This window comes from Oratosquilla oratoria, unplaced genomic scaffold (assembly GCF_046742065.1).
Source record: "Oratosquilla oratoria isolate Oo_2021 unplaced genomic scaffold, ASM4674206v1 SCAFFOLD53, whole genome shotgun sequence".
In the NCBI taxonomy this organism is placed as follows: domain Eukaryota; kingdom Metazoa; phylum Arthropoda; class Malacostraca; order Stomatopoda; family Squillidae; genus Oratosquilla; species Oratosquilla oratoria.
Window position 1 is genome coordinate 1,230,955 of NW_027467717.1, and position 24,551 is coordinate 1,255,505.

At 38.1% G+C, this 24,551-nt stretch overlaps 1 protein-coding gene across 4 annotated transcripts in view; it reads right to left on the minus strand.

The window, feature by feature from the left end:
* Positions 1-17,149, minus strand: part of Ate1 (arginyltransferase 1) — a 32,738-nt gene extending 15,589 nt beyond the window's left edge. For all 4 annotated transcript variants that reach the window (XM_076182243.1, XM_076182242.1, XM_076182240.1 and 1 more), the window contains exons 1-5: positions 17,015-17,149; positions 6,908-7,034; positions 5,757-5,884; positions 4,542-4,637; positions 1,187-1,393 (exon numbers count right to left, since the gene is read on the minus strand). In XM_076182243.1, the coding sequence (XP_076038358.1) occupies positions 1,187-1,393; positions 4,542-4,637; positions 5,757-5,884; positions 6,908-7,034; positions 17,015-17,120 (664 nt within the window). In that variant the 5' untranslated portion in view covers positions 17,121-17,149. The remainder of the gene's footprint in view (positions 1-1,186; positions 1,394-4,541; positions 4,638-5,756; positions 5,885-6,907; positions 7,035-17,014) is intronic.
* Positions 17,150-24,551: the final 7,402 nt, after the last annotated feature.

A 24,551-nucleotide genomic window follows, 5' to 3' on the forward strand; every position in this document is an offset into this window, starting at 1 on the left:
ACATTTCCAACAATCATAATGACATTACGCAACAATGGCACAGCCTCACTTTCATCATAATCCATTCACTCACTGTCAAAAATGAAGAGAGAGAAAATATGTGCAATAATAATCATAAACTCTAACTATACACCAAAAACCTGTTCCCCCTTATAAAGAAGGTAGCCGGCCAAGGCAAGCACACACCCCTCATCTCCTACCACAGGGGATGGTAATAAATAAAAATAGATCAAATAAAAATCAAACACCTTTCCCATCTCAGAAGAGACCTGAAAAAGAACAGCTTCCCACACAGAGTGATAGATATATGGAACAAATTGGATGAAGAAATAATGTGTGCAAAAACAATACAAGAATTTAAGAACAAACTTGATCTTGTGAGATACAAAAATGGGTCACCACGAGCATAGCTCCTCTTCCCGTATAATACAACTAGGTAAATACAAACTCTAGGATGAAAATTGTCCATGTTCCCTGTCACACTGACTGTGTTAAAGGCAACACAGCAAAGAACACCTCTTCCACAGCAGGGCATGACAAAACTGATGGTTTATCCTCTTAGCTTTGTACGTCCACTTCCCTCCTCATCTACTCAATTCACAAAACATACCATCAATCCTTTCGTTTATTCACAATCTCCCTCAACTCGATACCTTTTCACACTCTCTTCCTCGCTCAACAGACATTCCCCTTTATCCCATCCATCTACCACATTCTCAGTCTTCCTCACGGGCTCACTCCATCCACCTCTGCTTTCACACAAACCAACTCAACATTCTTTGATCTGCCCTATCCAACCTTACCAAAACAAAACAATACGTAATCAGGTCATCAATTCCCTATTACTCGTCTTCAAAATTGATCAACACCCTTGGCTTGACTCCATCTGGGGGCATAGCTCATGAGGGTTGACACTGTCTTCTTACAAAATCTCTCCGTATCAATTCAATCTATTGTGACTATTTCTCCACATATGGGCAGTAGACAACCTACAACTCGTCTCTTTTTCTCTCTTCCTTATAAGCAGACACTCTTAATACATCTATAACAACATTCCAAAGTTTCTTCCCAAACAGATTTATGGGAGGAACCCTGGAACCACAACTGGGTCCTACTGAACCCCCGAGTTTCCAGTCAGTCAAACTTGTGACAACAGGTACCCGACCACCTGTCAGTGAAATCCCACCTGCTCTTGGAGCTTTAGCTGGTTGTTTACTCAGCTGGTTCTGAGCTGCTGTCCTTTTCTTGCCTTCACGACTACTGATCTGCCCATCCCCCGTATCTTCAGGTTCCTCTTCAGGTGTACAGACACCCTTGTTCCCACTGCTGCTGCCATCTGTCGCTGTGGCTGTACCGTGGCTGATCTCTGAAGATGCTGCTGCAATCCTCTCTCCTGTGCAAGAATAGACATATGCAATTTATCAACAAGAAATACATAATTAGCATTGTTACAATACAAAAACATGACATACACATACCAAAGGCTTTTTCCCCCTTACATAGGAGGTAGCCAAAAAACAAAGGCACAAAAACCATTCCCTCCCATTCAATCCCTAATACACTCCACTCCCCTCCACCCTCTACCCTCCCTCTTATCTTGGCTCCTCCTGGATGACGGGTCATCCCTGCATCTTGTCCACTGCCCTAGGTCAGAAGCAGTGTCGCAAGACACGGCACATCCACAGCAAGGCTGCTTCATTAAATGGACCCCCCTTTCTTTATATATGAATGATTACATCTTAGAATAACATTAAAACATTTTACATCCACCACCCTTTTATCTTAGCTCCTCATGGATGGTGGGTCATCCCTGAATCCTGCACACTCCCCTGGGGTAGAAGCAATGTAGCAAGACAAAGTACATCCACAGCAGGGCTGCTTCACTTAATCAGTGACCCCACCTCTCTGTCCCCTCATGCAGAACAAGAGAAGGTGAGAAATCTCTTCGGGCTGCCTGAAAATATCATTCACACACACCCCCACATTCCCCACTCCTCCCTTCCTTGCATAACAATATCATCTATATAAAATCAATCTCCACTCATCTCTATCTCCTGCCTTCTCCCTTCTTTGCCCAATGCCCCTTTTACCCCATCCATCCATTTCATCCTTTGTCGTCCTCTCAAATTCACTCCACCTCTGCCTTCCACACCTCTTTTACTAATGTTTCTTCACTTATTCTTTCCATGGGTCCAAACTATCCCAATAATCTTTCATCAGCCCTATCTGTCACCTTCTTTTCTACTCCTGCTCTCCTCTTCACCTCCTCATTTTTCACTCTATCCAACCTAGTAACCCCTACCATACTTCTCAAGACATTTCACTTCAAACGCATTAAAAAATTGTCCTCTCTTAAATTCCAAGTCTCTGGCCCATACAACATCAGTGGCACAATCACTCCTTCATACAATTTCCTCTTAGCATCCATTCCCTAATGTCTATTTCTCATGACACTTTTAATCCCCCAAAGGCATTTCCTTGCTCCTCTCCGTCTACAATTTACCTCCACCTCCACTCCTCCCTTTCCTGCCACATTCCATCCTAAGTACCTAAAGCTATCCAGTTCCTCCAGCCTCTCTCCTTTTAGATTTACTTCCAACTCGTTGCCAAGCTCTATCCTTGTACATCTCATCGCCTTGCTTTTACCCATATCCACCTTCAACTTTCTCCTATTGCACACCTTCCTAAACTCCTTCACTAACTCCCTTCATCCCCCCTCTGACCCTGCCACAAGCACAGTGTTGTTATTAAACAACTATTGACTTCTCCCTCCATCCCCCCTCTGACCCTGCCACAAGCACAGTGTTGTTATTAAACAACAATTGACTTATCTCCCACTTTTCTCCATTTTCTTTAACCATCTCCAGTCCCCTGTCCATTACACTCGCATTTACCTCCCACACCACCCCATCCATGTACACATTGAACAGCCACTGTGACATGACACATCCCTGACATAGTCCCACCTTTACCTCAAATCAATCGCTCTATTTCCCATTCAACAAAGGCTCTACTACTTTAGTAAAAACTCAACTGCCCTTAACAGCTTTCCCCCAATCCCATATAACTGCAAAACCTCCCACAGTGCCCTCCTGTCTACCATGTCACAAGCCTTTTACAAATCCATAATCTATATATCAAAGGCTCTTTCCCCTTTACCAAGGAGGTAGCCACCATAATCTATATATACCACTATTACTGTACCTCCCTTCTTCAGACAATCTGAATGACATTCATCCACTCCAGGTGCCTTACCTGTTCTCATCATTTTCAGAACTACTGGCACCTCATCTTTTCTTATTTCTCCTCCATTTTCTTCTCCCATCAATGTCATTTTCATAGTGTCTCCTACTGCTACTACCAATAGCTCCCTATCCTCCTTCACATTAAACAGCTCTCTAAAACACTATGCCCATCGTCCCCTTACTGCCTCCTCTTCTGTTAATATCTGTTCATCTGCACCTTTTAACTTTTCTTCTCTATTTGACTCACCTCCACTTCCGCTCTCAATTTCCTTCCAAAACATCTTTCTATTGCTTTCAAAATTTTCTGTTATATTCCTCCCTCATTTTACATCTACTCCTCCTTTTTGCCTCCTCTATCTTTTGTTTTGGTTCTCTTATTTTTCTTTATACCTCACATATCTTCTCTTGTCCTACTTTGCAACCAGTCCCTCAATGCTTGCTTTTTCTCGTCTGTTACCTTCTTCACTTCATCATCCCACCACTCGCTACCCTTCCTTCTATTCCCTCCCATCCTCCTTGCTCTACATACCATTTCTGCACACCTTGTCACTTCCCCCTTTTGAAACAACCCCACTCCTCTTCCATCACCTCCCACACTTCTTCTCATCTACACAGTTCACTCTAAGCACCTCTCCACCTTCTGCCCTTTTCTCCTTTCTTCATTTATCCTCCACTCTCCACTTACCTTCCACTTAGAAATGACCTGATATTCTCCCACTCTCTCCCTCTAGGAACATGGACATCCAGAACTCTTTCTACTCTTTTCCTGGATACCACTACATAATCCATTAATGCCTTCCTTCCACCCCCCACCCTCTCCCATGTGTACATATGTTTGACTTTCTTCCTAAACAATGCACTATCATCAACTCTCTGAACACATCTCTACTATTAACCCCTTCCATACTGTGACGCCTACGTAGGCGTCATGAGGAGCAAGTGGGTACGCGAGGATGCCGACATCGGCGTCTTGATTATATTTATTGTAGTTGTACCTGTATGACCCCCATACTTTGTAAACTGGCTTCATCATATTTTCTATGGTTATCAAAATTCACGGGTGACTTTATTTTTTATAATGCAAGTATTATGACGCAACATCGCACGTCTGGCAGCTAATGCTGCCCGCGAGATTTTGGCTCGTATTGAAGGGGTTAACTCTCCACTATGATTTTTAGCTGGCACTCCATACTTCCCAATAACTCCATATATTGCTTCATTCCCTATTCTAGCATTGTAATTCTCCTATACCACTACAATGACATTCCTCCCAAAACTCTCTACACAATCACTTACCTAATTTGCTTGCTGAAAGCGTAATTTCAGCTAAGTCCTTCTTGACTTCAAAACCAGGCTGAACATAAGCACCACTGTGGCCTCCACCATCAAGATCTGTTTAAAGAGTGGATTTGTGAGACAGGATTTACGAGTCTGGTTGCTTCCTAACAGGTCTTGGTTAAGTGGGAAGGAAGAGGAGAATGAGATGTTAAAAGGCCTCTAAAACATGACCAAGGTACATAATACAAATACCAGGCCTTTTCTCCTTCATTCTATGAGAAGCCATTGCACAAATATGCTTTGGTTTGGCCACTTCCCTTACACAAGGAACTGAGGCCTTTGTGTATGTATGTAGGTAACTAACTTCCAATGCAAGTAAAAGCAACTGGTAAGTGTTGAATCCAACATCAACTGATGATGACCACTTGCCCAGGAGGTCTGAACACAGAGCACAGTTGACAATACCATTTGTAGAGCACTAGCTGACATGTGCTCCTTACCTCAGCCTCCACAGTCGACCATTTACAACATAAAAATAAACTTTTAAATTTAGTTTTTACAACTACCTATCTTTATTTGTAACCGTGACCTTCAATTAAAACGAGTTACATCATGTAATTCAAATTAAAAACTAGTAAACCATATCACCATGTATTCTCTTGATTTTTCTTTAGCATCCTCAACATATTAGCACACAGTAAACAATGTGTACAGTACAGCTACAAGGATGTACTAATTCATGAAAGCTTAACCACTTCAGTACAATGCATAAGACACAAGTGGATACACGAGGATGCCGGCATTGGCACCTTGATTATATATATTTTTTGTAGTTGTACATGAGTTACCCCTGGATTCTGTAAACTGGTTTGAACACGTTTTCTGTGTTTATTATTACTCAGAGTAAAAGAGAACGAGTAATACAGCATTGACTTTTATATCTTATAATGCAAGTAGTGTGATGCATCATACATATGGCAGCCGGTGTTGCACTTAAGAATTTGAGTCATACTGAAGTGGTTAAATTACTTGGTATGAACTATCTATCTATATACCAAGGGCTTTTTCCCTCTTACAAGGGAGGTAGCCAAGTCAAGAAGCAAGTACCCACTCCCACCTACCACCCTTTCTTCCCTCTCATCTTAGCTCCTCATGGATGATGGGACATCCCCAGCATGAACTACCCTATTCAAATGCTAAATAGGGCACTCGAGAAGAAATGAAAACATTTACCAATATTGTTAGATTGCTGCTCACTACTGCTATCTTGTTCCTTAGTTGTCCCATGACTGAGGTAGCGATGCATTCTCTTCAAGACCTTTTTCTGTGACTTAGTCAATTGTACCTGTGTAGCATCACATCTGCAACAATTAAAAAAGTAATCAGTAATACTGTCCACCTCTACCATGAATCCATTGAAGATGCTGCCATTATACCTAACCCTTTCCCATTGATCTATATCAGTCATTCTCAACGGGGGCGATTTTTGAGCTCAGGGGGGCGAAAAACGTCACAGGTATTGTTTCTAACTGACAAATTTTAAGCCTAATACAAAAGATCTAGTAGCAAAGCACCAACTGGGCCCAAGGATCTCATTAAAACACAACATGAGTAAAACATTTTAAATTAGTTGTTTATCATTGTTGCAATAATTTTTATTATTATTTTCCAATTAAGGGGGGGGGGCGGTCCTTCTTTTTTTTCAAATGAAAAAGGGGGCGATATGGCTAAAAAAGTTGAGAAACCCTGATCTATATGTATATACCACGGGCTTTTTCCCCTTTATATGTGAGGTAGCCAAATCAAAAGGCATGTACCCACTCCTGTCCACCACCCTTGCCTCCCTTTTATCTTAGCTACTCATGGATGAAGGGTTATCCCTGTCTCTTGCCCATGCCAGGGTCAGAAGCAATGCAGCAAGACACAGTACATCCACAGCAAGGCCTCTTCACTTAATCAGCAACCCCCTTTCTCCATCCCCAGGTCATTCCACTAAACAAAAATCTTAAAATTCTGGGAATCACACCTGATGCATATCCATTGCAAACAGAGGATTTAGACAACAAGTTATTCACCACAGTATGCCAAAAACTCATGAAGATTATAAATTTACAGCCAGGTTCTGTACTACATAGAATACAAACAGGTACCAGCCCTTTGGGACCATACCTCCGAGCAAATACAGGATTTCCTTGGGGTACTTTTGTCAGAGGACATTGGTAAGGTCCGAAGTGTAATGCACTTATAAGGAGGGGAATTGTGTATCCTCCTCTGGGCATGACAAAGAACCATCACAAACCACAGGCTGGTATACTCCGTTGGTCTTTTCCTTAAGTACCACAATTAATTTGTTCTAAACTCTTTAATGCTTTACGTCATCTTACCTGATAGTGTAGGGCGGGCAGCATACCACATCCATGGTAGGCTTGTAGCAATACTGGCCGCTTCGCCTCCATCCTCGATCAATGAGTGTCTGGTAATCTCCGACTGTCAGCTCATGTGCCCACATTCCTGAAAAGAATCACAAAGTTTTGGAAAAATCCAGAAAGACTATGCCTTTAAAAAATACAGAACAAACTTCCTAAGCAGCTGTCAAGTGTCAACTTAGCTTTCTGGGCTGTCAAATCAAGGAATTTGATGTTTTAAATCCTTTATCCAATAATACCACCTACAAATCTAGCTCCATCTATTGACAGTTGATTATACCCAGCTGATACGCATTGATCGATTCAGTTTAACATGTCAAGCTCCCCCTATCTGGAGGCAAGAAAGGTGCCCCTTACAGAGGGTTTTGTGGTGTGGAATTTAGTGAACCATGCTCTTGGTCCAACTCGCTGGTGAGAGTTAACTGTTGTCACCTTGACCTCCACCACAGGCGGCAGCAGTGATCTGACCCATTCAGCCAGCAAACATCCTGAATCTAATAAGAGACCCCATTTCGTTCAAAGTCCCTTTAACTCTAGTAAGGAATACATCCCATTTTGAAATGTTACTGGAAAACCTGGCATCACTTGAGGAAATATACATATATATATATATATATATATATATATATATATATATGTATATATATATATATATATATATATATATGTATATATATATATATATATATATATATATATATATATATATTGAAACCTATTTTATTGAAACTTTATCATACTGGAGAACAAAAATAAGATTTCTGGTACCTATACATGTATAAATGAATAATGATGATGATACACACATACATACATATACCAAGGCTTTTTCCCCCTTATAAGGGAGGTAGCCAAAAAGAAAAAAGCATAAAATCATTCCCACTCATTCCATCCCTAAATACACTCCACTCCAATCCACCCTCCCTCCCATCTTAGCACCTCCTGGATGACGGGTCATCCCTGCACCTTGTCCACTGCCCTGGGTCAGAGGCAGTGTCGCAAGGCACAGCACATCCACAGCAAGGCCACTTCATTAAATCGGTAACCCCCCTCTCCGTCCCCCCATGCATAAAAGGAGAAGATGGGGCGAAATGATACAGTTTAACGTCACAAACTCCTTCCATCGTAAGACTAGGGTGGTGCCCCTTACAGAGGTCTTTGTATGAATGAATAATAATTAGTTGAAATAAATATAATTGCCAGATAGCAATTTTTATGGACACAACTGACCGTGAAACTCAAAATTGCCTTGACCATGTATCCAATTGCAAGATGTATTCCTTATTAGGGTTAAGAGGTTAAGACATAAACTGTGTGGCATAAACAAAAACAAAACACACATTGGGTATCATTGGATCAAAGGAGTTAAGTAAGAATTTTTTGTTTTTGGGTTTATTCAAATGAATGAGGAAACCTGATTTTTAAATATTCCATTGTATTAAGTATGTACATTGAGATAAACAGCTGCATCATGCTTCCCACTTAACAAAAATTTCTAAAAACTATCCAAAGTATAATCTTTAGCACAAGTGACATGCAACTGATAAACTTACACAAAAACCTATCCCCTCCCAACCTGAGAGGTGAGGAAAACTCCCCAACATTTACTCATAAAACAGATATCAAATGTTCTCAAAATCTAGGTGAATTTACTATGTCAACAACACAGAAAGATTAAAAGCAAAGAGAAAAAAGAAAAGAAAGGAAAAGAATTATATATATATATATATATATATATATATATATATATATATATATATATATATATATATATATATATATATATACAGTGAGACCTCTCATTAACGGACGTCAATTAGCTGTGTTTGCGGTGTTTTCGCTGTGTTTTTGGTACTGTTGTTTTTGGTGCTGTTGTTTAGTGCATGCAATCACTATGCCACCCGAAAACCACTCCAAAACACCGAAAACACAGCTAATTAACGTCCGTTAATGAGAGGTCTCACTGTATATATATAAAATGAAATGGCCTTGCTGTGGATGTACTATGTCTTGCTGCATTACTTCTGACCCTGGGCAGTGAGTGGGACACAGGGATGACCCATCATCCATGAGGAGCTAAGGTGAGGAAAGGGTAGTGGATGGGAGTGGAATGGGCGAGAGTGAAATAGGTGGGATTGTGTACATGCCTTTTAACTTGGTTACCTGCCTTATAAAGAGGGGAAAAGCCTTTGGTGTATGTGTGTGTGTATATATATATATATATATGTATTTACCTAGTTGTATTTTACGGGAAGGGGAGCTATGCTCGTGGGGTCCCGTCTTCATATCTCATTTTATCTAAACTATTTTTAAATTCATGTATTGTTTTTGCACACACCACTTTCTCATCTAACTTGTTCCAACTGTCTATTACTCTGTGAGGAAAGCTGTTCTTTTTCAAATCTCTTCTATAGCTGTCTTTTTTTATCTTCTTTCCGTGTCCTCTTGTATTTCTGTCATCCCATTTTATCAGCTTCTCTCTATCAGTAATTTCCATGCCTTTCATGATTCTGTAAATAGTTATCAAATCTCCTCTCTCTCTTCTTTTCTCTAGTGTCTGTAGTTCAAGTTTTTGTAGTCTCTCTTCATATGATAGTTTTGAGAGTGTAGGTGCCAGTTTTGTAATTGCTCTTTGTATTCTTTCAAGTTTTTTTTATACATTTTTTTTGTACTTGGTGACCATATCGTTGCTGCATATTCCAATCTTGGTCTTATCAGGGTGATTAGGATTTTCTTCACCATTTCTTCATCCAGGTATGTAAATGCAACTTTGATTGTTCTTATCAAATTATAAGTTTCTCCAAAAATCTTATTTATATGTTTCTTAGGTGACATATTATTCATAACAATGACTCCCAGGTCCTTCTCATTTTCTACTTTTTTTATTCCTTCCTCTCCGAAATTATACGATCCTGTTACTCTGCTTTTGCTTTTTCCAAATTCCATTATACTACACTTTTTTGTATTGAACTCCATCTCCCACTTCCTACTCCATTCCTGTACTTTATATAGATCTCTCTGTAGTGATTCACAATCTTCTTCTGTTTTCACTCTTTTTAGTAGTTTTGCATCATCTGCAAAGAACATATGGCTTTCAATTCCTTCATCCATATCATTAATATATATAGCAAACATTATTGGGGCCAGTACTGTTCCCTGCGGAACACCGCTTATTACTTCATCCCATTCTGAGTGCTGGTCTCTTATCACTACTCTCATTCTTCTTTCTTGCAAAAAGTCTTCCATCCAATTTAGTAGTTTTCCTTGTATTCCTCCTTCAGTTTCTAATTTCTTAAGCAACTTCTTATGTGGTACTTTGTCAAACGCTTTCTTTAGGTCTAGAAATGCACAGTCCGCCCATCCATCTTTCTTGTATTATATCTATTAGCCTTGAATAGAAACATATTAAATTGGTGACGCATGATCGTCCTTGTCTGAATCCAAATTGCCTTGGGTTTAACACTTTATTTTTTTCTAAATATTTTACCCATCTACTTTTGATCATTCTTTCACAAAGATTTGCTATTGTACTTGTTAGAGAGACTGGTCTATAGTTGGTAGGTTCTTCTTTATTTCCTCCTTTATATATAGGTACTATATTTGCTTTTTTCCAATCTTCTGGAACTTTTCCTTCTTTCAAGGAACTGTTTAGTATGCTGTGTATTTTGTCTGCCAGTTCATTCTTGCATTCTTTCAGAATCCAGTTTGCTATTTCATCTGGCCCATGCGATTTTCTGACATCAAGATTACTCAAGTGTGTTAATATTTCATTCTTTGTTACTTCTATTTCTTCCATAGGGGGGACTTTTTCTTTCCACTCAATCTCTTCAGGTTGTATATTTTCCCTTGTAAACACCGATTTAAAATGTTTGTTCATAATTTCTGCCATTTCCATTTCCTCAGTGTATTCAACTCCCCCTTGTCTTAATTTCTCCAAGTCTTGTTTGTTTTTCAGTTTATTGTTTACAAATCTGTAAAATAATTTTGGTTGATCTTTACACTTTTCTATAACATCTTTTTCATATTTTCTCTTTTCCTCTCTGCACTTTTGTACATATTCATTTCTATAACCGGTATATATTTTCCATTTTTCAGGTCTTCTGTCTTTTTTCCATCTGGTCCAGGCTTTGTCTCTTTTGTCTTTTAACTCCCTACAGCTTTTGTTGTACCAGCATTTTACATGTTCTTTTTCTTGTTTTTGTCTTGGGACATACTTTTCCACTCCTTTTTTGTAAATTTTTGTCAAAATATTCCATTTCTCTTCCACTGTTGTTTCTTCTTTGTATATTTCTTCCCAGTTTTCTTGTTGGAAGAATTCTCTTATTTTATCAAAGTTTGTTTTTTCATACATCATTCTTCCTTTTCTATATTGTTCATTTCTTTTCATATATTTTTCTTCATTAAGTTCCAGTTCAATCAATATGTGGTCACTTTTACATTGGTGTTTTATATTCAATCTTGTCCACTATTCTAGGTTCAGATGTAATTATTAAGTCTAGTCTCGATGGTTCTTCTTCATTTCTATACCTAGTGTTCTCCTGTATCCATTGTGTCATTGAATGGTCAGTAATCATCTCAAGTAGAGCATTTCCCCATGAGTCATCACCACTCTTTACTGTCATTTCTTCCCAGCAGATTTCTTTGCAATTAAAGTCGCCATCATAACTATTCTTCCTCCGTCTTCCATTATTTTATTTAATGCTATCTTTGTGTCCTCTAACACACTTTAATATTCACTCTCCTCCCATGAGGCTGTTTTCGGAGGCACATAATTGATCACAAATTTTCTGCTCTTCTTATCTCGGTCTTCCACTTCTATCATAATCATCTCTACTGTATTCTTTCCATATATGACACCTTTCACGTTTATATCCTTCTTAGTCAGGAACATAACTCCACCCCCTTGTTTTTTCTGTTTCTAATCCAATAATTGTATGCATCATGTCCTACACTGTTGGGTGGTAGTGGGCCTTTTAATTTTGTTTCTACAATTCCCATTATGTCCGGTTCTTTTTCTTTCAAATAATCATTCAGCTCATTCAATCCTGTTATCAATCCATCTATATTTGTGTAAGATGCTCTTAGTTTTCTGCCACTTCCATTGTGTTCTCTGTTTCCCTTATGTTTTTCTTTTGTATGTCGAACTGCTTTATTTTCATGTTCACTACTCTCCAATAGAATCTCTCTTTCTCCGACTCCGTTCTTTCCTCGTTTTTTGCCTTAGCTTCAAGTCTTTTCTGCTTTTCTGCCTCTCTTTCCTCCTTATTCATTTCTCTTTTTATCCATACCTTTTTATATTGATCACTTGTTGCTAGTTTCCCTGTTTTGGATAGAATTTTCTCTGCCGTTGTTTGTGACCTGAATTTAATCTTAATTGGTCTGGTCTTATCTGTACTATATTTTCCGAGTCTGAATTTTTCCTCAATTTCCTTCATAATTTCTGGTTCATCTTCCTGGACTAATTTTAATAAACTGCTTACTCTTTCATTTTCCTCATTGATTCTTGAGGTTCTATCTGGGTTATGTTTCTCTTCCATTCCTAATATAATTATACATTTCTTTTTGTCAGCTAATTCTCTTACTATATTCTCCTTCTGTCTCATCACTTTAATAACTGAGTCTTCATTATGTTCTTTCAATTGCTGTTTGACTATGTCAGTGAATGAAACCTTTAGCTTCTTTAGCTATTGTCTCTGTTTTCATTACTATTCTTCTTCAATTTCTCATTCTCCTCCTTTACATTTCTTAACTGTCTTTTTAGGCCCTCTATTTCATCAGTTAAGTTTCTGTTTGCCTTCTCTAGTTCTTCCAACCTTTCAACTCTCTGGAAAATGGAGTCAACATTACCTAACCTATGTTCCAAGTCCTCTATCACCTTATCAACTCTCTCCTCTAGTCTTATCAGTCGGGGGGGGGGGGGGGTTGTGTCCCCCCCACCCTCTTTAAATCCCTGGAACATATTCTCGTCACTTTCTACTGTATTGCTCCTCTCTATACTTCTAATCTTTACATTTTTATTAGCCATTTCGTCGTCACTGAGTTGGTCCGGTGGTCGTTTCATGTTGACCTTACGCTTGTCTGCTTGGGCCAAGTCCTCCACTTCCTCATTTCCTTCCATTTCCCCAGCAATCCCTCCCCTTCTCCTCTTTTCCTACTTACCCACTGCCCCACGAGCAATTTCCCCCCACCCTGTAAATACAAAAAGGCACTTCACTTTGTGTTGGGATCCACAATCGGCACTTTTCTTCAGAACGTTCTTCAAGCTGTCTGTTCGTTGAAAGTGTGTGTGTGTGTGTGTGTATGTATATATATGCTTCTAGGAGCTGTCAGGAGTTTTTATGAGGGTAGTAGAGCTTGTGTCAGGATTAGAAATGGAGAGAGTGAGTGGTTCAAGGTAAAGGTGGGACTTCGTCAAGGATGCGTTATGTCACCCTGGCTGTTCAACTTATACATGGATGGGGTAGTGCGAGAGGTAAATGCAAGGGTAGTGGGTCAGGGGTTAGAGATGGTTAAAGAAAATAGAGAAAAGTGGGAGGTGAGCCAGCTGTTGTTTGCGGACGACACTGCGCTTGTGGCAGGATCAGAGGAGGGATTGAGGAAGTTGGTGACAGAGTTTGGGAGAGTGTGTGATAGAAGAAAGCTGAAGATAAATGTGGGTAAAAGTAAGGTGATGAGATGTACAAGGGGTGAAAGTGGCAGTAGACCGGAAGTAAGCATTAAGGGAGAGCAACTGGAGGAAGTGGATAGTTTTAGATACTTGGGTACAAATATGGCAGGAAAAGGTGGAGTGAAGGTGGAGGTAGAATGTAGACTGAGAGAAGCGAGTAAATGCCTTGGTGGATTAAAAGGTGTAATGAGGAATAGACATTTGGGAATGGATGCTAAGAGGAGACTATATGAAGGAGTGATTGTGCCAACAGCACTGTATGGGGCAGAAACATAGAACATAAGAGGAAGAGAGAAGGACTTTGAATGTATTTGAGATGAGGTGTCTGAGAAGTATGATGGGGGTTACTAGGCTAGATAGAGTGAGAAATGAGGAGGTGAGGAGAACAGGGGTGGAAAGGGAGTTGGGAGATAGGGTTGATGAAAGAGCATTAGGATGGTTTGGACACATGGAAAGAATGAGTGAAGAAAGACTAGTAAAAGAGGTATGGAAGGCAGATGTGGAGGGAGTGAACATGAGGGGACGTCCTAGGATGAGGTGGATGGATGGGGTGAAGGGGGCTTTGGGGAAGAGGGGAACGTCTGTTGAGGAAGGACGGGAGAGGACAGAAGACAGGGGTGAACAGAGAATGGTTGTATAAGGATGATGATGTGATGCATGAGGTAGAACGGGCAGGGGGATGGGGGTGAGGTAGTATGTGTGAGCAAAATTTTGACGCAGCCCGGAGGGATTTCTCCCCGTCTTCTCCTTTTATGCATGGGGGGACGGAGAAGGGGGGTCACCGATTTAATGAAGCAGCCTTGCTATGGATGTGCTGTGTCTTGCGACACTGCTTCTGACCCAGGGCAGTGAACAAGGTGCAAGGATGACCCATCATCCAGGAGGTGCTAAGATAAGAGGGAGGGTGGAGGGGTGTGGAGTGTATTCAGGGATGGAATGGGTGGGAATGATTTTATGCCTTTTCCTTTTTGGCTACCTCCCTTGTAAGGGGGAAAAAGCCTTGGTATATGTATGTAGTAATTTGGTACCTGAAATTCTAAAGATCATCGTCATTGATGCTGACAGCCTGATTATTATTGTACCTTGGGCAATTAACAAACAACGGTAGAACCTCGTGTTCTCTCAAAAAGTCCAAGGAAGCCCTATTGTCTTTGTACCAGCACTTATTAATGTCACCTGGATTTAGAGAACACCTGGTCCACAATGTGAAAGCCATCGTCAAACTGACAGTGATTGGACTGGACAGACGACATGGCATCTGGACTGTATTCTAGTGGCTTCGTTCGTTAGTAGATTTGCTTGGACCAAATTACTAAATATAGGTTAAGTTATATAGGTTAGGTTAGGTTACAATAGACGAATTTATCATCCTTTCATTTCTTCATCCTCAGCATCTATCACAACAAATATGGCATATCATTCAACTGCTGCAACTTTGTTAATAAATCAGTCTTAGCAACTTTTTTGTAATTGATTTCCACCAGGAAAATTGCATATTACTTTGATGTATTATAATTTACAAAATTAATAATTAATTTTCTATTACTGTATCACATAGGAGTACACTTCTAAAAATTTACCCAATTCTTTTATTAGGAATAATTTCATGAGAAGAAATAGATCTATTTGTAACAAATCCAAGAAAAGTGTATATATGGAAAGTGAAGTAATATCACTTAAAGTACCACAGTTTAATATATTGTACATTAACTGGTAAATTATCCACAACAAATCTGATATAACCTAAGTCAGGTTTGTTAGACAAGAGAAAAAAAAAATCTATTCCAGTATCACACACGCATTTATCACTTTTCATTTTTGCATTTTATGCAATGGGGGGGATGGAGAGGGGGGGTCGCCAATTTAATGAAGTGGCCTTGCTGTGGATGTGCTGTGTCTTGCGACACTGCTTCTGACCCAGGGCAGTGGACAAGGTGCAGGGATAACCCGTCATTCAGGAGGTGCTAAGATAAGAGGGAGGGTGGAGGGGTGTGGAGTGTATTCAGGGATGGAATGGGTGGGAATGATTTTATGCCTTTTTCTTTTTGGCTACCCCCCTTGTAAGGGGGGAAAGCCTTGGTATATGTATGTATGTATTTTTGCATTTCAATTATTTTTTTCTATGGAATGGTTATATTAGATTAGTTCATATTAGGTGAGGAGATATTGGACAATGTAAATTTTATGTTAAATTTCTATGGGAATTTGTCAAATTTCATCTCATCTGCTCGCACAGCAATTTGTAAATTTTTTGCATCTATATTACAACAATTCTAACAACTTTACTTAGTAATGTTTCTTACAGAAATTACACAGAAATTAATGTCAAGGGACGGTGAAAAAATAATATACGCAATATTCCCACTACCCGGCACTGGTGCCCTTTTTATTGTATCATTCACTATTTTTTCGTAACTTGTCTTCCTATTCTAACCTAACCTAACCATGTGTGAAGGAACAGACGTACATTTTGCACAATGACAATGGTCAGACATGATACCACCATGGTGGCGGGTAATAGGAAGATTGCTGGAATTATTTTTTCACTGTCCCTTAATATTACTTTGCAGAATTTTTTTTACTAGGAAAGATTGTTAGTCGTTGTAGTATAGATGCTAAAAATAAAGAAAATGTCATGTGGGTGGATGACACAAAATGACAGGTAGAGGGAATTATTATTTCACCATCACTTAATATTCATTTCTGCAAGAAACGTTACTAGGAAAAGTTGCTGGAGTTTTCATAATACAGATGCCAAAAATATACAAATTGCTGTGCGAGAGGGCGAGACAAAACTTAAAAAATACCTATCCATGTTTGAGCGGTTCTGCAGTTCTACCAAAAAACAATTACATATCTTTATTTATAACATCGTATACAGGTGACTAAGTTACAGCATTCATTACTAACATATGTATGACAATTCAGACCCAATTTATTTCTGAAAAGACAGGTCACCTAATGAAACAACACTGTTGAAGTTGATATATATATAAATTCAGTGATCAACCCACCTTCCACGATACTAAAATATTAATCTCTAGAATTATTTCTACGTGATGCATGACTCATGGTTAACTAGAATTCAATATATACTGTCCATTTGCTTGCATAGCAACTGCAATGTAACAAACCTATGCAGCTTTCCTTGCACTTCAAGAGCTTCAGGAGCAAAACTCAGTGCTCCTCTTATATACAATCTGAAAATATATTTAATATGTCCAGCTCAATCTGTCATAAAGCAATATGATCTGCTTCATGCATTTCCTATGAATGAAACCTTTGCGAGTAAATTTGTAATACCTATGTCACAAATCTCCGTTCAAACTTAAGGCCAGTTAACCAGATCCTACTAACACAAAATACACTTCTAAGAGCGCACATGAATTGGTTATTACCATGACTGAAGTTTGAGTTCTGTGATTTACAATAACCACATCTATAACCACTGTGATCCCTCGTATATACCACAAGGCTCACACTCGGGTCCTCCTCCCCTGCCATGTTTACAAAGCTAACGGGAAGGAAGGATGACGACGATCAGTGTTACTAATCGAGATCAGATTATTATAGACTTTTAAGCATTCTAGACAATAACCACTATATATCTAAATTGATAAGCTAGATTTATTAAAAAGTTAAATAGAATATACATTCTATCTCATCTTATTGTGAAAACCGGAAGAATTTACTTTGTATATAACTCAGTTATGCACTCAATTTTTGCTTAAATTTGCACAGCGCTTTATGGGTTTAGTGATGAATGACCTATAATTAAAGCAATGAAATTGTCAAATCATTATAGATAACCTCCATGAAATAGATAATATGAAGATATTAATTGAACAAATCACTCATTACAGTAATATATATATATATATATATATATATATACATATATATATATATATATACATATATGTACATATATATTATATACATATATATACATACACATATATATACATATATATATACACACATACACACACACACACACACTTCAACGAATGGACGGCTTAGAAGACGTTCTGAAGAAAAGTGAAGTCTGTGGATCCCAACGCAAAGAGAAGTGCCTAGTGTTTTTGCAGGGTGGGGGGGAAATTGCTCGTGGAGTAGTGGGAACGTAGGGAAAGAGGAAAAGGGGAGGGATTACTGAGGGAAATGGAAGGAAATGAGGAGGGAGTAGACTTTGCCCAGCCAGACAAGCGGAAGGTAAACAAAAGAATTAGCGAGGATCAAATGTCTAATAAAAATGTAAAGATTAGAAGTATAGAGAGGAGCAATACAGAAGAAAGTGACGAGAATATGTTCCAGGGATTTAAAGAGGGTGGGGGGGACACAACCCCCCCCCCCCGACTGATAAGACTAGAGGAGAGAGTTGATAAGGTGATCGAGGACTTGGAGCGTAAGTTAGGTAACGTAGACTCCATTTTCCAAAGAATTGAAAGGTTGGAACAACTAGAGAAGGCTAACAGAAACTTAACTGAAGAAATAGAGGACCTAAAAAGACAGTTAGGAAATGTAAAGGAGGAGAATGAGAAATTGAAGAAGAATAGTAATGAAAACAGAGAGAAAATAGCTACAGAAGCTAAAAATTGGAGAATAACTCAAGAAGGGAATAAGGTTTCATTCACTGACATAGTCAAACAGCAATTGAAAGAACATAATGAAGACTCAGTTATTAAAGTGATGAGACAGAAGGAGAATATAGTAAGAGAATTAGCTGACAAAAAGAAATGTATAATTATATTAGGAATGGAAGAGAAACATAACACAGATAGAACCGCAAGAATCAAGGAGGAAAACGAAAGAGTAAGCAGTTTATTAAAATTAGTCCAGGAAGATGAACCAGAAATTATAAAGGAAATTGAGGAAAAATTCAGACTCGGAAAATATAGTACAGATAAGACCAGACCAATTAAGATTAAATTCAGGTCACAAACAACAGCAGAGAAAATTCTATCCAAGACAGGGAAACTAGCAACAAATGATCAATATAAAAAGGTATGGATAAAAAGAGAAATGAATAAGGAGGAAAGAGAGGCAGAAAAGCAGAAAAGAATTGAAGCTAAGGCAAAAAACGAGGAAAGAACGGAGTCAGAGAAAGAGAGATTCTATTGGAGAGTAGTGAACATGAAAATAAAGCAGTTCGACATACTAAAGAAAAACATAAGGGAAACAGAGAATACAATGGAAGTGGCAGAAAACTAAGAGTGTCTTACACAAATATAGATGGATTGATAACAGGATTGAATGAACTGAATGATTATTTGAAAGAAAAAGAACCGGACATAATGGGAATTGTAGAAACAAAATTAAAAGGCCCACTACCACCCAACAGTGTAGGACATGATACATACAATTATTGGATTAGAAACAGAGAGAAAAAACAAGGGGGTGGAGTTATGTTCCTGACTAAGAAGGATATAAACGTGAAAGGTGTCATATATGGAAAGAATACAGTAGAGATGATTATGATAGAAGTGGAAGACCGAGATAAGAAGAGCAGAAAATTTGTGATCAATTATGTGCCTCCGAAAACAGCCTCATGGGAGGAGAGTGAACATAAAAGTATGTTAGAGGACACAAAGATAGCATTAACTAAAATAATGGAAGACGGAGGAAGAATAGTTATGATGGCGACTTTAATTGCAAAGAAATCTGCTGGGAAGAAATGACAGTAAAGAGTGGTGATGACTCATGGGGAAATGCTCTACTTGAGATGATTACTGACCATTCAATGACACAATGGATACAAGAGAACACTAGGTATAGAAATGAAGAAGAACCATCGAGGCTAGACTTAATAATTACATCTGAACCTAGAATAGTGGACAAGATTGAATATAAAACACCAATAGGTAAAAGTGACCACATATTGATTGAACTGGAACTTAATGAAGAAAAATATATGAAAAGAAATGAACAATATAGAAAAGGAAGAATGATGTATGAAAAAACAAACTTTGATAAAATAAGAGAATTCTTCCAACAAGAAAACTGGGAAGAAATGTACAAAGAAGAAACAACAGTGGAAGAGAAATGGAATATTTTGACAAAAATTTACAAAAAAGGAGTGGAAAAGTATGTCCCAAGACAAAAACAAGAAAAAGAATATGTAAAATGCTGGTACAACAAAAGTTGTAGGGAGTTAAAGGACAAAAGAGACAAAGCCTGGAACAGATGGAAAAAAGACAGAAGACCTGAAAAATGGAAAATATATACTGGTTATAGAAATGAATATGTACAAAAGTGCAGAGAGGAAAAAAGAAAATATGAAAAAGATGTTATAGAAAAGTGTAAAGATCAACCAAAACTATTCTACAGATTTGTAAACAATAAACTGAAAAACAAACAAGACTTAGAGAAATTAAGACAAGGAGGAGTTGAATACACTGAGGAAATGGAAATGGCAGAAATTATGAACAAACATTTTAAATCAGTGTTTACAAGGGAAAATATACAACCTGAAGAGATTGAGTGGAAGGAAAAAGTCCCCCCTATGGAAGAAATAGAAGTAACAAAGAATGAAATATTGACACACTTGGGTAATTTTGATGTCAGAAAATCGCATGGGCCAGATGAAATAGCAAACTGGATTCTGAAAGAATGCAGGAATGAACTGGCAGACAAAATACATAGCATAATAAGCAGTTCCTTAAAAGAAGGAAAAGTTCCAGAAGATTGGAAAAAAGCAAATATAGTACCTATATATAAAGGAGGAAATAAAGAAGAACCTACCAACTATAGACCAGTCTCTCTAACAAGTACAATAGCAAAAATATGTGAAAGAATTATCAAAAGTAGATGGGTAAAATACTTGGAAAAAAACAACGTACTAAATCCAAGGCAATTTGGATTCAGACAAGGACGATCATGCGTCACCAATTTAATATGTTTCTATTCAAGGCTAATAGATATAATACAAGAAAGAGATGGATGGGCTGATTGTGCATTTCTAGACCTAAAAAAAGCTTTTGACAAAGTACCACATAAGAAGTTGCTTAAGAAATTAGAATATGAAGGAGGAATACAAGGTAAATTGCTAAATTGGATGGAAGACTTTTTGCAAGAAAGAAAAATGAGAGTAGTGATAAGAGATCAGCACTCAAAATGGAATGAAGTAATAAGCGGTATCCCGCAGGGAACAGTTCTGGCCCCAATAATGTTTGCTATATATATTAATGATATGGATGAAGGAATTGAAAGCTATATGAGCTTCTTTGCAGATGATGCAAAATTACTGAAAAGAGTGAAAACTGAAGAAGATTGTGAATCACTACAGAGAGATCTAAATAAAGTACAAGAATGGAGTAGGAAGTGGGAGATGGAGTTCAATACAAAAAAGTGTAGTATAATGGAATTTGGAAAAAAGCAAAAACAGAATAACAGGATCATATAATTTGGGAAAAGAAGGAATAAAAAAAGTAGAAAATGAGAAGGACCTGGGAGTCATTGTTATGAATAATATGTCACCTGAGAAACATATAAATAAGATTTTTGGAGAAACTTATAATTTAATAAGAACAATCAAAGTTGCATTTACATACCTGGATGAAGAAATGGTGAGGAAAATCCTAATCACCCTGATAAGACCAAGATTGGAATATGCAGCAACGATATGGTCACCAAGTACAAAAAAATGTATAAAAAAACTTGAAAGAATACAAAGAGCAATTACAAAACTGGCACCAACACTCTCAAAACTATCATATGAAGAGAGACTACAAAAACTTAAACTACAGACACTAGAGCAAAGAAGAGAGAGAGGAGATTTGATAGCTATTTACAGAATCATGAAAGGCATAGAAATTACTGATAGAGAGAATCTGATAAAATGGGATGACAGAAATACAAGAGGACACGGAAAGAAAATAAAAAAAGACAGCTATAGAAGAGATTTTAAAAAGAACAGCTTTCCTCACAGAGCAATAGACAGTTGGAACAAGTTAGATGAGAAAGTGGTGTGTGCAAAAACAATACATGAATTTAAAAATAGTTTAGATAAAATGAGATATGAAGACGGGACCCCACGAGCATAGCTCCCCTTCCCGTAAAATACAACTAGGTAAATACAACTAGGTAAATACACACACACACACATATATATATATATATATATATATATATATATATATATATATATATATATATATATATATATATATATATATTTATATATGTATATATATGTATATCAGTCTGTGATCGAAAATTATGGAATCTATTTATTTCATTTCTTCTTATCCAACACAGTGGGTTTTTGTTTATTTATATATATATATATATATATATATATATATATATATATATATATATATATATATATACAGTATATATATACATACATACATATACCAAAGGCTTTTTCCCCCTACATGGGAAGTAGCCACAAAGAAAAAGGCATAGAAAAAACTCCCACCCACTCCATTTCCTATATATTCCACTCCTCTCCACCCTTCTCCCTCCCTCTTATCATCCCTGCATCCTGTCCACTGCCCTGGGTCAGAAGCAGTGTCGCAAGACACAGCACATCCACAGCAAGGCCGCTTCATAAATTCGGCGACCCCCCCCTCTCCGTCCCCTCATGCAGAAAAGGAGAAGACGGGGAGAAATCCCTTCGGGCTGCGTCAATTTATTTGTCCATACATACTTCTTGAACCCCCATCCCCCACCCACTCCCTCTCATGCATCATAGCATCATCTATACACAACCATTCTCCATTCACCCCTATCTTCTGTCCTCTCCCGTCTTTCCTCTCTTTTGTAATGCCCCTTTCACCCCATCCATCCATCTCATCCTAGGACGCCCCCTCATATTCACTCCCCCCCACCTCTGCCCTCCATACTTCTTTTACTAATCTTTCTTCACTCATTCTTTCCATGTGTCCAAACTATCCTAATATTCTTTCATCAACCCTATCTCCCAGTTCCCTTTCCACCCCTGTTTTCCTCCTCACACACACACACACACACACACACACACACACACACACACACACACACACACACACACACACACCCCCACACACACACACACACACACACATATATATATATTTGTGTGTGTGTGTGTTTGTATATATATATATATATATATATATATATATATATATATATATATATATATATATATTACAGGTGAAAAATGTAATCACACATTTGTCAATCACGTAGAAACCACTGTTGGAGTAGAAAAGACAAGAGCTCTTTAATCGTTCCCTTTTCTGATTCCTTCCTTCCTTCAACCAAGTTTCTTCCCAAAGACAAATTAAATTTGATTAATTATTACCCTAACACCATTAATGAAAAGGTGGTAAATGTCCACCAAAGGTTAAAAGAAGAGCAGAGCCAAGGGGTATATTCAATTCCATGTAAAGGTTGTAACTTAGTTTACATCGGACAGAGTGGAAGGGATTTGAACACTAGGACGATAGAACATAAACGTTCCATTAGATATGGACAAGAGAGCTCAGCTGTGTTCCAACATGTTAAGAAATTTAATCATTGTTTAGATTGGGACAAAGCTGAGCTTATTTATAAATCTAAGTGTGAGTTCAGGAGAAAAATGGTAGAATCTACCATTATTGAATATCAGCCCAATATGAATATTTCAAAGGGGCAATGGTCCCCGGATATAATGTCCGGACTTTTCATCTCTAACTTACTAAAACCACATTTACCTCCTGACCTCACATACGGAGCGAGCCGAGGGTAGAGACCTCATCCCATGTCCCCCCTTCTTATGTCAAGGTTGCTACTTAAGTAACACACTCTCTCTCTGAATTGTATCTACTGAAGAGGATTGCAGTTTGCAATCGAAATATATAGATTCCCCGTTTCCAGTCTTTTCTACTCCAACAGTGGTTTCTACGTGATATATATATATATATATATATATATATATATACATGTATATATATGCATATTTATATATATATATACATATATGCAAAATAACCACAGGAGAAGGGAACATGTAGACAGTAAATACTTTCGTATATTACATCTTCAGACTGAAGATGTAATACTGTATACGAAAGTACTTACTGTCTACAAGTTTCCCTTCTCCTGTGGTTATTTTGCATTTTTTGTACCCAGCCTCAAACCATTCATATTCCGCCAAACCAGACAACCCAGCTACGAGACAAATGAGCCCTCTCATGAGCAGTCACTCCGGCATCGACGGACACCCAGGCCACAGTGACGGTCATCTAAGTGTCCTTTCCCAGTGGTCACAGTTCCCCTTCCCACGTTCCCTTCCCCGATATTTAAAGTGTCCTTTCCCAGTTATAGGCCAGAGTAACGGTCAACCTCTTAGTAATCTTTCCTAGTGTTTACTTTCTGTACTTATAATCATCCATTTCTTTGCTATTGTTACAATTGAAAATGCTAACTGTGATTAGCGAAACGTCTTGTATCCTGTTCTACTCATTAGATGGCTTCCATCGGCAACTTGGTTTTTTCTTTACCTCTCCATGCTAGAGAGATCTTCAGAAGACTTGAAACTCTTCATCGGAAACTCATCAGAGCTCAATTTGCTGTTGCATACAATTCAATATGCCTTAAAGAAAATATTTTGCCGCGTTACTCCAATATATATATATATATATATATATATATATATATATATATATATATATATGTATATATATACATACAGTATATGTGGCGAAAGAGCATGAATGAATGTTGCATAGTGCGCCTGGATGGTTGGTATGGACGTGACGTGATTTGTAACATGTGATTGATGCGTGATTCGGAGAGGAAGCAAGGGATATGTAGCGAGGGTATGCGTTGGGGGGACGAAAGTGTGGGGGGGGGGGGTTCCTGTGTCGCCCGCCATACCCACATAGCAATTAGTGCAAGCATAGACTCGGTGTTAAACACAAGTGTAATCCTCCTCTCGTTAGAACGAATAAAGTGAAGAAA